The sequence below is a fragment of the Suncus etruscus genome, chromosome 1 (assembly GCF_024139225.1).
Source record: "Suncus etruscus isolate mSunEtr1 chromosome 1, mSunEtr1.pri.cur, whole genome shotgun sequence".
NCBI classification, from domain to species: Eukaryota; Metazoa; Chordata; class Mammalia; order Eulipotyphla; family Soricidae; genus Suncus; species Suncus etruscus.
The window spans coordinates 205,888,676-205,901,150 of NC_064848.1; the positions used below are offsets into that span (position 1 = coordinate 205,888,676).

The window sequence follows — 12,475 nt, forward strand, 5'->3', positions numbered from 1 at the left end:
CTTCCCCCGGGAGGCCAGTGAAACTTGGCAGAGTGGAGCCGAGATTCCTTCCTGGACAGCGGAGGAGGGAGGAGGGAAGGTTGCTTGGAAGGGGCTGGGGGAGCCTTGGCGGCTGGAACAGTGGGGACACCCCTCCTCTCCCCCTAGGACTTGGGCTCCTCAGGCCCTCAAGTGAATGAAGGAGGACTTTGGGGGGCAGGGACAGTGCAATGACCGTCCCCCTCCTGCTACCAGGCCCAGGAGGGAGGCCTCGGGAGCTGCTGGAGCTACAGACGGACGGGTGGAAAGTTCTCTTTGCCGGGGTCCGTGCTGTGGGGTGCAGGGGGGTGCCCGGGAGCCAATGCAGGCAGGCGGGGTGGGGGGCAATGTCTCAGTGTCTCGGGTTTCTGGCCTCTTGTTCCTGCTGGGAGACACTTCCTGGCCGGGACAACGTGTGAAGTGTAATTCGAGTTGGGGGATTTATTGAATTCCTGGAGCCTTGTGTGCTTTGAACATTGGGCCTGGGACGAGGGAGGTGGCCGGGAGTTGGGGGTGTCTCTGGGATATCTCAGCCTGTTGGGTCGTTGGCAGAGGGTCCCCACTGGTGGGCGTCTTTCCTTGCTCCCCCTACCCCCCTTCTCTGGGGCTGTCCCCACCTGACTCTGTTCCTTCCTCTCTGCCTGTTGGTTCTTAGGCTCCAACTTCTGCTGCTGGCCAAAGGGCCACCCTGCGACCTCTCTGCTCTTTGGGGCTCTTCACACCTGGCCTTGCCGGGGCTCACATCAGGCACTGTTGGGGTGGGGTTTGTGCTGTGTGTTTTTATTGGGGAGGCGGATAGAAACCCGGTTTGCCACATGCAAGCCCTAGCTCTGCCCAGTTGAGTCTCCTCCGGGGCCCTGACTTAGCTTTTAACCGGAGAAGGTTCTTGGATGAATCCCGGGGCTGACGTCACATTCCTATCGTCTCCCTGTGTACCTTTGTGATTATTTTTATTTTTAAAGGGAGAGGCCTTACCTTCTAGTGACTTCTAAAAGGCCTTTGTTTATTATACTCTCTCTCTCTTTCTCTCACACACACACGTGCATACACACACGCGCACACATACACACACGGACTCCCACAGATCTGTTCCAGGCAGTTGGGAATAAATGTCCTTCCTGTTCCTCCCGCCCCTGCCCTGCCTTCAGCCTGACCTCTGACCCATCCGTAGAAGCTTCTTTTTGGCCGTTAGTAATAAACATGGTCCCTTCGAAGCTTCCCAGCCAGCGGCTTTGACTGATCCCTGGGATCAGCCCACCGGACCCGGACCTGGGAGCTTTTTCTGCCCTGCTTGTTTCCGGCTGTTCTATTTTCTAACATCTCCATCAGGCCGGTTCCTTCTCGCTCTGTGGCCTCCATCCTTTGCCTGGCTAGTGGTTCCTTGCTTGTCTGTTCAAGGGCCATACCTGGTGGTGCTCAGGGGTTCCTCCTGGCTCTGCTCAGGAATCACTCCTGACTGGCTTGGGGGACCCTATTCGATGCCAGGGATCAAACCTGGGTCAGCTGCGTGCAAGGCAAACACCTCACCAATGTGCTGTCGCTCCGGTCCTAGTACTTTCTGACGTTTTAGCCTTAGCAATCCTAACCCTACCATTTGTGGTTAACATCGTAACCATCCTCTTTGTCCTCGGGTCTTTTCTTGTCCCCCCTCCGCCCATCCCTGCCAGAGAGCGCCCCTCAGTGGCCGCCACCTCCTGGACCACTGTCATCTCTGCCAATCACCCCAGAGGGGGGATCCCATCCATCCACCTGCCCTGCCCCGTCAGCAGTGCCAGCACAGCCCCGAGAGCACTTCCATTTCCCAGTCTTGCTTTCTCTGCCTTGTGGGGTGCCGGTATTGCAGAAGAGAGTGACACGCTGTTGGTGCTAGAAGTGACTCCTTATCTTGGCCGTCCGGACCCTGAGCTCAGAGTTGGGGAAGCCCACGTAGCCGTAGCCTCAGGTTTCAGGAGCTGGGGCTGGAGTGTGGGATGGTCACTGTCCACCTTGACCTTCCAGAGCACTAGTGGGGCTAAGGGTGGGAGACCAGGGAGCCAGGGAGGACCAAGGGATGGTCCTGAGAATCACGCACCTCCTGTAGCAAGGGTGACAGTGGGGAGAGCCGTCCCGGGTGTCCCCTAGGTTAGGCCTAGCTGGCTCCTCCTTGGCGAAGGTGGTCAGGGCAAGCCTCTAGGGGACACCCTCGGGCCGAGGGGTGCTTGATACCAAGGCACTGTGTGACATCAGGCAGGTCACTGCGTCCCTCTGATCTCTTCCTTCTCATGGATACTCAGCGGCCCCTCCTTGCTTAGCTTCTCCTGTGGATATGAAACCGCTTAAATTTTCAGCAGAGAACTGCCCTTTTCTATTAATAGCAAGTGATGAAGTTTGGGTGTGAAGTGAAAAGGCAAAAAAAACCCAAAAATCAGCATTGGCCTGGGAGGAAGGGAAACTGGGGGAGGGTTTGCCCAGGGCCCGACCTGCACATGTGGTCGCCATATTGGGCTGCTGGGCCTAGAAGGTTTCATCTGTGAAGAAAGATCCTGCTGGAAAAGACAGGGTCATTGGTGGGATGGAGGTGCCCCTGCTGGCGGACAAGGCAGGGGTCGTCTGTGGCTGCTTCTCAGCACTCCTGACTCCCCCATACACACACACCAAGACCCCCGCTTCCTGCAGTGGAAGTGACTACATACAGCTCAGGGGCCCCACCCCCATGCTGAGCCCAGTGGGCGCTGGGGGCCCCCTGCAGATGGAAGCAATTTTAGTCACGTGGTTCAGCCAGTCTGTCTCCAGGAAGCGTCTCCCCCATCCCCCTCGCCCCCTGCCTGGGTCTCTGGGTGTTGGGAAAGAAAAGCTAGCTCTACAGGGGGTCAGTCACTGGGTTCTGGGCTTGCAGGGCAGGAGGGGGACCCTCAGTTTGTGCAGCAGGAGCGACCCAGCAGGCCAGGCTGAGCCCCAATTGTGAGGATGAGCGGTTGACACCCCATTTCTGGAGTCTGAGCCTATCCTGGGGTCTCTTCCTTGCTTCACTCCCAAGAAAGTTGTGGGGTTCAGCAGGGAGGAGGGGTGGCCTGCATCAGAAGCTGGTGCCTCATTCTGGGGAGGGCTGGTGCAGATCCCCCCCAGAGGTCTGAAGGGTCCTGGCTGCCCTGAGTCCTGCTCTGGGTGGAGCTCAGGGTTGGGGTTCAGGGATCAGCATGTGGGGGCATGACTCAGGTGGGAGGCTACCACACTGGCTTCATTAGACTCCTAGAGTGGCTCTTCTTGGCCAATCTAGGGCTATCGTGCCTCAGTTTCCACGCCTGAGAGACAAGGGTGCTGTCTGGAGCCCCAGGAGGTTGGCGGCTGTCCCCCCACTCACAGCCCTGCTCTTCTCCCCACAGCCACTGAGGCGGCCCCCAGCGGCGTGGGAGACATGGCGGACGTGACCCGAGATGCTGGGCCCAAGCCAGCGCCCACCCCACGCTCCGAGAAGGTGCCCGCGGACTTCGGCTACGTGGGCATTGACTCCATCCTGGAGCAGATGCGCCGGAAGGCCATGAAGCAGGGCTTCGAGTTCAACATCATGGTGGTGGGTGAGTGACCAGCGCCCCACACCCCAGCCTGGCCATACCACGGGCAGCAGGGGGTGGTGGAAGCTGTGGGCTCAGGGTCCCTTCTGGGGGACCCTCCCAGTCCATCCTGGAATCTGCTTTTTCATCGGAACGTTCAATGCTTTCAACCTGGCCTGGCTTCTGGGCACTGACCTCCCTGACATGGACACTAGCAGGGACACCCCCCAGTACTCATTTTACCTGTTTTGTTTTTAATTCTTCATTATTATTATTATTATTATTATTATTTTGGGCCACACCTGGTCCTGGGTCAGCCACATGAAAGGCAAACACCGTACCACTATGCCATCACTCTGTCCTCTCACTTTGCCCTTATAAGCTGCTCGACCTCAGCCACCTTGGTGTCTGGGTCTCCAGACTTGGTCAGGTGGCAGGCATGCAGGGTGGCTGGCTGTGCCCCAAACACCACACAGGTCCCCTTTATGCTCAGGGTGGAAGAGGGCAAGGCTGTAGGAGCCTCACCAACTGAGGACCACTTAGCTGAAAAGTGCATCGAAGTCAGAGAGTCTGTTTCCATCTTGGGGTCCCTCAGAGCAGTGCCAGGGGGCCCATGCTGGTGATGTGTTTCCTACTCGGTCACACAGGACTGATGAGCTCATAGGACTGTGGGAAGGCGCCCCCAGGGTTAGCAGGGGGTGCTCAGGTTCTGGGGTATGGGTTCAGGGTTCAAAACTTGTACCCCATGGCCCAAACCCCCAGCCCCTCTGGGACTTTTTTGGAGGAGTTTGTGGGCCACACCTGGCAGTGCTCAGGGCTTCTCTTGGCTCTGCAAAAACTCAGAAATCACTTCTGGCAGTGTTATGGGATGCTGGGGATTGAACCCAGGTCAGCCGCAGTTTTATTTTATTTATTTTGTTTTACTTTATTTTTGTTGGATCTTGGACCACACCTGGCTCAGTATTCAGGGTTGACTCCTGTCCTGCTAGGGGGACCCTTTGGGATGCCAGAGATCAAACCCTGGTCGCCTGTGTACAAGGCAAATGCCCTCTCTGATGTGCTATCACTTGGGCCCCACCCTGGAGATAAACTTTAAACTTTCCTTCTTTTGCTTTGTGGGCCACACCCAGGGTGCTTGAGGGTCACTTCCAGCATAGTGCTCAGGGACCCAGCTGGTGCAGAGATTAGAACCAGGCCTGTGCTCGCCCCACCTGCCACCCTCCTGCAAAGTCTGTGCTTGAGTTTTTTAGGCTCTCCTCAGTTTGGGAGCATTTAAATCCTAGCAAATCCCCCTCCCCCCACACACACACACATGCAGTTTCAAGCCTGCAGCAAGAACCCCAAGGCATGTGCAGTTTTTTTTGTTGTTGTTGTTGTTGTTGTTTTTGGGCCACACCTGACCTTGCTCAGGGGTTACTCCTGGCTGTCTGCTCAGAAACAGCTCCTGGCAGGCACGGGGGACCCTATGGGACACCGGGATTCGAACCAACCACCTTTGGTCCTGGATTGGCTGCTTGCAAGGCAAACGCCGCTGTGCTATCTCTCCGGGCCCAGCATGTGCAGTTTTTAAGGAGGTTCTTTCCCAGCCGGGCCCTGGGCTTTCTCCCCCTCTCTGAGCTTCAGTTTCTCCTGTTGAACGGGCCAAGATCTGCAGCTGTTTGGGGCAGAGGGACCCTTTATGAGCCCGCTCCCCCATTGAAGGACCCTCCTGTACTGGGAGGAGGGACCCAGGGGCTCGGTGGACGAGAGCCAAGAAGGGAGGAGGTCAACAAGGACACTGGTCAGAGGCTGCCCTGCATCTCTGCACTCGGGCACATCCACCCAGCTCATATGTGGGGCTCCAGATTTGACCTCTTGAGGGTGGGAAGAGTCTCGGGGTCAGTGGTCAGAGGGTGCAGGATCTAGGCCCTCCCTCACCCTGGCTGTCTGCTGTCCCCAACTGCCCCCAAACTAGCCCATTCCCTCCCCAGGACAGAGCGGCCTGGGCAAATCCACCCTCATCAACACCCTCTTCAAGTCCAAGATCAGCCGCAAGTCGGTGCAGCCCCCGGCGCCCTCAGAAGAGCGGATCCCCAAGACCATCGAGATCAAGTCCATCACCCACGGTGGGGGCCAGGACGGTGTCGGCCTGAGGGGGGCCAGGGCTACCCTAGGACCCCCCATGACCTCCCCCACAGAGCCCCTGGCACACTGGAACTGCCCACTAAGCGTTGTGGGGGTGGCCCCGGGGATGGACCACAAGACGCCTGCCTCCTACCTGAGGCACATGGGAGGGGCTCCTGGGGTGTCAGGCCCTCGGCCCCCCTGAATTCGGTGCTGGGGTTTCTGCAGACATCGAGGAGAAGGGTGTCCGCATGAAGCTCACGGTCATCGACACGCCCGGCTTTGGGGACCACATCAACAACGAGAACTGGTGAGGGCAGCAGTGGGGTGGTGTCTGCTGCAGGCCAGCCCTCCAACCAACCTCCCAACACCTGCAGAGGGTGTCAGTGGGACCCCTCCCGTGGACATGGTCTGGGGTCTCTGCCTGGGATCTGCCTGGGAGATGACTGGATCCTCAAACCCTCAATCCCTGTTCACGGGTCCTGAGCCCCGGTTTCGAAACCTGAGCTCTGAGCCCCCTTGCTCCCTTGACCTCTGTGCAGCTGGCAGCCCATCATGAAGTTCATCAACGAACAGTACGAGAAGTACCTGCAGGAGGAGGTGAACATCAACCGCAAGAAACGCATCCCCGACACACGCGTGCACTGCTGCCTCTACTTCATCCCGGCCACTGGCCACTCGTGAGTCTCTGGCCCGCCTGGGCCCGCCCCTCCTGGCTTGCCACGCCCACTGGGTTTATGCCCCTTCCGTCCCCATCCACACTCCTGGACTCCTGGGTGTCCATGTCCGGCCTCTCCCTCTGTCCACTATGGCCCTCCCCAACCAGCTCCACCCACTAGACCCCGCCCTGTCCCTTCTCCAGCCACGCCCACCTGGACATGCCCAGCCACACCCACTTTGATCCATGCCCCGCCCTGCCCCAGCCAGCTCGGTGCATCTTGGGAGTATCCAAGTCCTGCTCATTCCCTGTCCGAAAGATGGGGCGATTGGAGTGCAGAAGGAGTTAGGAAACTTGCTCCCCGAGGATCCCTGAAGCCCTGAGCCTCCTCCAGATCAGTTCTTAGGGGACCCCAGGCCTTGTCTGGCTCCTGCCTGGCTGTGTGGGGGACCTGTCCTGACCCCCCTGCAGAGACACCACCCTCTTTGCGTCTGGAAAGGGGAGTGTGGAGGGCCCCATTTCTGCTCCTGGGGCCCGCCTCGCATCGCCTGGTTTCTTTCCAGCCTCCGACCCTTGGACATTGAGTTCATGAAGCGACTGAGCAAAGTGGTCAACATTGTTCCGGTCATTGCCAAGGCTGACACGCTGACCCTGGAGGAACGGCTGTACTTCAAGCAGCGGGTAGGGCCCACTGGGCACCCCTCCTTCCCCACCAAGGTTCCTCTGGATGGGGTTTATTTCAGGAAACCTGAACGGGGGTGGGGGGTGAGGGGTGGGGGCTGGACAAGGATCTAGACCTGGACCCATCCCTGCTACAAGCCAGGCATGAGAATTGGGGGGTGGGCAGGTTTCCTAGTTCCCCAGAGCTCACCCCTGTCCCTCCTCCCTACCTGGGGCCCTACATGGTGGTGGTGGTGGTGGGGACTAGACCCATTGCTGTCCCCCACCCCAGATCACCGCAGACCTGCTATCCAATGGCATAGACGTGTACCCCCAGAAGGAGTTTGACGAAGACTCAGAGGACCGGCTGGTGAATGACAAATTCCGGGTGAGTATCCCAGTTGTGATGGGGAGTCTTGTGTGTCCCGATGACCCCTCCTTTCTGGCTAGGGGTGTTTCCACCTCTCGAGGCACTGGGTCAATAGCTTGGTCAATAGCTTGAGTCATGTGAGAATGTTGGGCTTGGGAGGGCTTTGTGCCCCAGTGTCCCTCTTCCAGGGTGCGTGGACCTGCCCCTGCATGTTTGCATGGGACTAATGGCCACCCCTCCTGCAGGAGATGATCCCCTTCGCCGTGGTAGGCAGTGACCATGAGTACCAGGTGAATGGGAAGCGGATCCTCGGCAGGAAGACCAAATGGGGCACCATCGAAGGTACGGGAGGAAGGGCCCAGGGCCCCAGCCTATGGCGGGTTGTCACTCAGGTGCCTCGGGGACCATCCTGGACCATCCTGGACACCCAGTGTGGGCTCTGGTGCTGACGCTTTGGTGCCTGCCCCCCATATCAGTCCTGGAACCTCTTCAGCACTGCCTCAGGGAAGGATACAGCCCCCAGCCCCCAGGGTTCTACACAGAAGCAACCCCATTCTCTGCCCCCCATGTGTCTGCCTTCTCTCCAGGAGACCCACCATGAATGGTTTCCTGAGCAGGTGTCCTTGGCAGCTACCCAAGGGGGGATGTTGGTTGGGGAACCCGACTGGGGGGCCGGATCCTGCTCTGCTGTCTTTCCTGCTTGCTCCTTCCCTTGCTTTGAGGCACGGAGAGGACCCCTGTCCCAGGACCACTTGGATCCAGTTAAACCATCCGCTGTCCCCATCCTGTGAAGCCCCACGAACTGGCGGTTTTCAGTTTCTATGACAGCGAGACTCACAGCTGCCTCTCACCCCCACATGCAGCTCCTGAGTCAGGAAATTCCGGGTCCTCCCAGCTCCTGGAGCTGCATGGGATCCGCCTTAGAGTCTGGGTGCAGTGGGCGTTTTCCTGTGTCGACCTCCATGCCTCTCTGGAGTTGGTCCTTCCTGCCAGCAGCTGCCCCTATAACCTAGCCCTGGGGCCAGGGATTTTTCTTGGGAACCCACCCTGCACTCCCACCCCTCCTAGGCAGTCTCAAAGACTTTTGGTGCTGTCCCCTCCTCCCCACCTCCCAGGCCTCCCCCAGTCCCAGCACCAACTGGGTCCCCCTGTGTCCTCCAGGAGTGATCCTTGAGCTCAGAGCCAGGACTTAGCCCCTGAGCACCACTGGGTGTGGTCCAAAAACCAAAAAAAGATTGTGGGTGGACTCGATGCTACTGCCCCCTGCTGGCCAGCCCCTGTCCTGCTGCCATATCCCTGATTGTATGAACTCCGTAATGGGGACCCTGTGGATGTGTGTGGCCTGTTGTTCCCAGCCGGGTCCTCCTGACATGCGAATTTGGGGCTCATTCCTGCCTGTTCTGCTTCATTCTTGCCTTTCCTCTGTCCCCCACAACTTTGTTCTTCCCTCCACCTTGGGGCACACCATGAGGTCAGACAGTCAGTGAATTTAGTTACCCCAAGAGGTGGAGGTCTCACCTCCCCCTCTGGGTCCCTGTGGGTATGTCCTGTGACTTTTGACATCATCTCTGGTCTCTGAGGAAGGCCTGGTCTCTGGGTGGATCCCTGGGGGTGAGCAGCGGGGCTGGGGTCCAATGTTGAGTGGAGTACAATACGTGGAAATTGAGCCCCCAGCTGAGAGAGGCTGGTCTGGGGGACAGGGGTACTTACAAGGGTCTGTGTATTGGGGGAGGCTCACTCAGGGTGTGCCTGCTGCCTTGTACTTCCTGTGCCATCTTTCTGATGGGCTGCTCCAGAAGCATCCAGAAACTTCTCTGCCATTGGTAGTGCTGGGGTGCTGTTAAGGGCTTAGGGATGTACCAATGGAGGTGGGAGCCCCTTCTCTCCCTTTGTTCTGGGGTGCAGCTGAGGGAGGGAAGTAGAAACCTCGGGGCCCCTTTGAACCTCTGTGTCCCCCACAGTCGAGAACACCACGCACTGCGAGTTCGCCTACCTGCGGGACCTGCTCATCAGGTGAGAACCGGGGTTATCCTAAACAGTGGGGCCGGGGATAGTGGCGGCCTCCCCTCCTTGCACTCTCAAAACACCTGGAAAGGAAAGCAAAGATGTGGGCACTTTGCAGACTGTGGTGAGGGGTAGCAAGTTATGGTTGGAGTACCTTAAAACTCAGGGTCTCTGGGGCCGGGAAGGTGGCGCTAGAGGTAAGGTGTCTACCTTGCAAGCGCTAGCGTAGGACGGACCAAGGTTCGATCCCCCAGTGTCTCATATGGTCCCCCCAAGCCAAGGGTGATTTCTGAGCGCATAGCCAGGAGTAGCCCCTGAGCGTCAAAAGGGTGTGGCCCAAAAACCAAAAAACTCAGGGTCCCACAAAAAATAATTCAGGGTCCCTGATTCCAATCCCAACACCCTCCCTTACCTGGCACAGCCCAGTTAGGGACTAGGCCACCTCTAAGCCCTTGAGAGAATTCCATGGGAGGCCCCCAGCTTCCCAGCTTCTGGGCTAGGGCCTCCTTTAGGGGTGCTAGGACTAGGCCATCCACACACACCCCCAGGCTGGGGGTGCTGTCCCCACTGTCGTACTGTGAGGCCCCAAGGACACACATGTCTCCGCAGGACACATATGCAAAGCATCAAGGACATCACCAGCTCCATCCACTTCGAGGCCTACCGGGTCAAGCGCCTGCACGAAGGCCGGGCCGGGCTGGCCAACGGCGTGGAGGAGCCGGGCCTGGAGGCCCAGGAGATGTAGCTGCCTGCCTGCCCACCCTCCCAGCCCAGGATCCTGCTCCCTCCTCTGTCACCCCCAAACCTGCCCACTTTCCTTCCATAGTCTCCAGTGGGCCGTGGGCTCCCTCCTTTCCCGGGTGCCATGTCCCGAGAGACCATGTACGCACCCTTGTCCCTGTTTCTCATCTGCCCGCTGGCTTTGGGGGCTGAGGGTTGGGAGAGGCTGGACTGGGCTGGCAGAACCCCCACCGAACCCCCCTCTGAACAGAACCCCTAACCCAGCCATAGACCCTGCGGCAGGCAGAGGCTGGATGGCACCAGCAGGGGGCGCCCTGGAGCCCTTTTCCCATCCCGTTTCTCCACTTGACTTGGGCGAGCCTCGGGGCCCCGCCCCATCGGACGTGGGCGGTGCCTTAGGCCACGCCCACGCCCGACAACGGACGAGGTCCGGGGCCCCGCCCCCGATGCGATGTGGGCGTGGTTTGGGCCCGCCCTGTCGGGTGTGGGCGGGGCTTCCGCCCTCTCCTTGAGTTGCAAATTGCCAATCGCTTAGATGCAGCGCGGTCTGGGCCTGGGCCTGGCCTGCCTGGCTAGGCAGCAGGCCTCAAACCGCTCTGGATTAGAAAGTGCCTTTTTCTCCGCTGTGCATGCAGCAGCCGCTGCCCCCTCGCCCGGGAACCAGGAGCAGGAGACGGAGAGGGAACCCCGATCGTGGCTTCTCTAGCTCATGTACCAACCCCACCTCCAGCCCCCTTGGGGGAAACCAAGAATTTGGGAGGGAAAGATGCAGGGCGTGCAGGCCTGAACCCCATCCTCTCTCTTGCCTGCTGCCCTGAACCCCAGCACCCAGGCTCGGGGAAAGCACCCCTAGAGGGAGACGTCAGGATTCAGGTCTGTAACCTGCAAGGTGTGGTTTCAGGGCAAGGACCCCCCTGCACAAACAGTTGACCTCCATTCCTTGCACCACCCCTGGAGGGTGTCTGACCCCTCTGCACCTCCTTGAGAGGGAGATGTGGGGTCCAGGGGAGCATCCAGACAGTTCCCCTCTGCTGCAGCTGGTTTGCCCACTTGCCGTGAGTTTGCCAAAACGCCAAGTGGGACGGGGCTGGGGCGCCTCTGGTTTGGGGTGGGCCAGGGGCTCCCCGAGTCTGGACGGCTTTGCTTCCTCTCCTTGTAGACAGAATTGGGGGAACGGTCAGTCTCACGGGGACTATTCTGCAGCGGCCTTTTGCTGTACCTCCCAAGAAATTCTTTTTTGTATAAATAAAAGTTGAAAATGTATTTCCTGGAATAAACCTTCCAAATGTATCCCCCAAAGGCTCTGAAACGGCCCTTTTACTTCTGCCTCTGTCTCTTTCTCTCCTCTCTCTCACTACACTCTGGGAGGACACTTCAGGGAGCCCCCAAAATAACTTGGGAGTCCTGAGAAGTGGTCCGATCAGCACCACTGTCCCTGGCTGGAAAATGAGTCTCCAGGAAGATTCTCTGCAGCTGTGGCCTCAAAAATCTGGGGTGCCCTGTGGTGACCCTGGCTGTCCTCCAGGGTAGGACCCCTCCTCTCTGAAGGCTCCCAAGCCTGGATCAAACCTGCATGAATGGCAGAGGGTTGGGTGTTAGAGATCCCCTATATGTCCACCCTCTCCTGGGGGTGCCCTGAGGTGCAGGAGGGCCATGCCCTCATCTGGGCCACATATCGCTCCACCAGCTGCCCACCTCGGGTATGTGACTCAGTGTGGCAGAGACCCCTAGGATTTGCGGGGTACACCCACCTTCCTGTGCACCTACCAACTCCTGAGCCTGGAGAGCCGTCCAGTCCTGCATCCCTTCCTATCCTGGGGCTGCGGGTGTCCCTTAGGAACCAAGGTCCCCCCACCTCCAGGGCCATCCTCCCTGGTGCTGAGGTCTTTCTGGATGTAAATAGAGCCTGATGGGGGCTCACATTTGCCTCCCCTCGGGGCTCCGGCTTGTGATTTGAGAGCGTCAGGGCGCCTTGACCTTTTGACTTATGAACTCTTACTACAGTGCCAAGCAGAACCCCAGGGGGTCACATTTCCTCAGCTATGTGTTAGTTCCTGAAGGGAGGCAAAGGGAGGTGATGGGGTGTTTATGGAGATCATGGGGACATTTATAATATCACACTTCGGAGGTGCCCACAGAGGTGACAGGTGTGGAAGTGACTTGGTGGCTGATGTGTCATCGGGGTGTAACCCCATAGCTCTCATCAGCCTCCCTGACTGAATCCAGAACTTTCAAAGGCCTGGGGGACCTCAGGACCCAGCTCAGCTGCCTCCATCCTATCCTGTCTGCCTGCCAGAGAGGAGAGAGCCTGTGTCCCCCTTAGGGACCCCACATCTCTGTGTCAGGCCCCAACCCTTCGTCCTGTGTCCCTGCCTGCCCAGCAGGGTCCCC

At 58.8% G+C, this 12,475-nt stretch overlaps 1 protein-coding gene across 4 annotated transcripts in view; it reads left to right on the forward strand.

Moving 5' to 3' along the window:
- Nucleotides 1-10,158, forward strand: part of SEPTIN9 (septin 9) — a 70,330-nt gene extending 60,172 nt beyond the window's left edge. For all 4 annotated transcript variants that reach the window (XM_049776213.1, XM_049776204.1, XM_049776228.1 and 1 more), the window contains 9 exons: nucleotides 3,381-3,572; nucleotides 5,519-5,653; nucleotides 5,880-5,961; nucleotides 6,194-6,331; nucleotides 6,873-6,990; nucleotides 7,262-7,357; nucleotides 7,585-7,681; nucleotides 9,301-9,352; nucleotides 9,953-10,158. In XM_049776213.1, coding sequence (XP_049632170.1) covers nucleotides 3,381-3,572; nucleotides 5,519-5,653; nucleotides 5,880-5,961; nucleotides 6,194-6,331; nucleotides 6,873-6,990; nucleotides 7,262-7,357; nucleotides 7,585-7,681; nucleotides 9,301-9,352; nucleotides 9,953-10,088 — 1,046 coding nt within the window. In that variant the 3' untranslated portion in view covers nucleotides 10,089-10,158. The remainder of the gene's footprint in view (nucleotides 1-3,380; nucleotides 3,573-5,518; nucleotides 5,654-5,879; nucleotides 5,962-6,193; nucleotides 6,332-6,872; nucleotides 6,991-7,261; nucleotides 7,358-7,584; nucleotides 7,682-9,300; nucleotides 9,353-9,952) is intronic.
- Nucleotides 10,159-12,475: the final 2,317 nt, after the last annotated feature.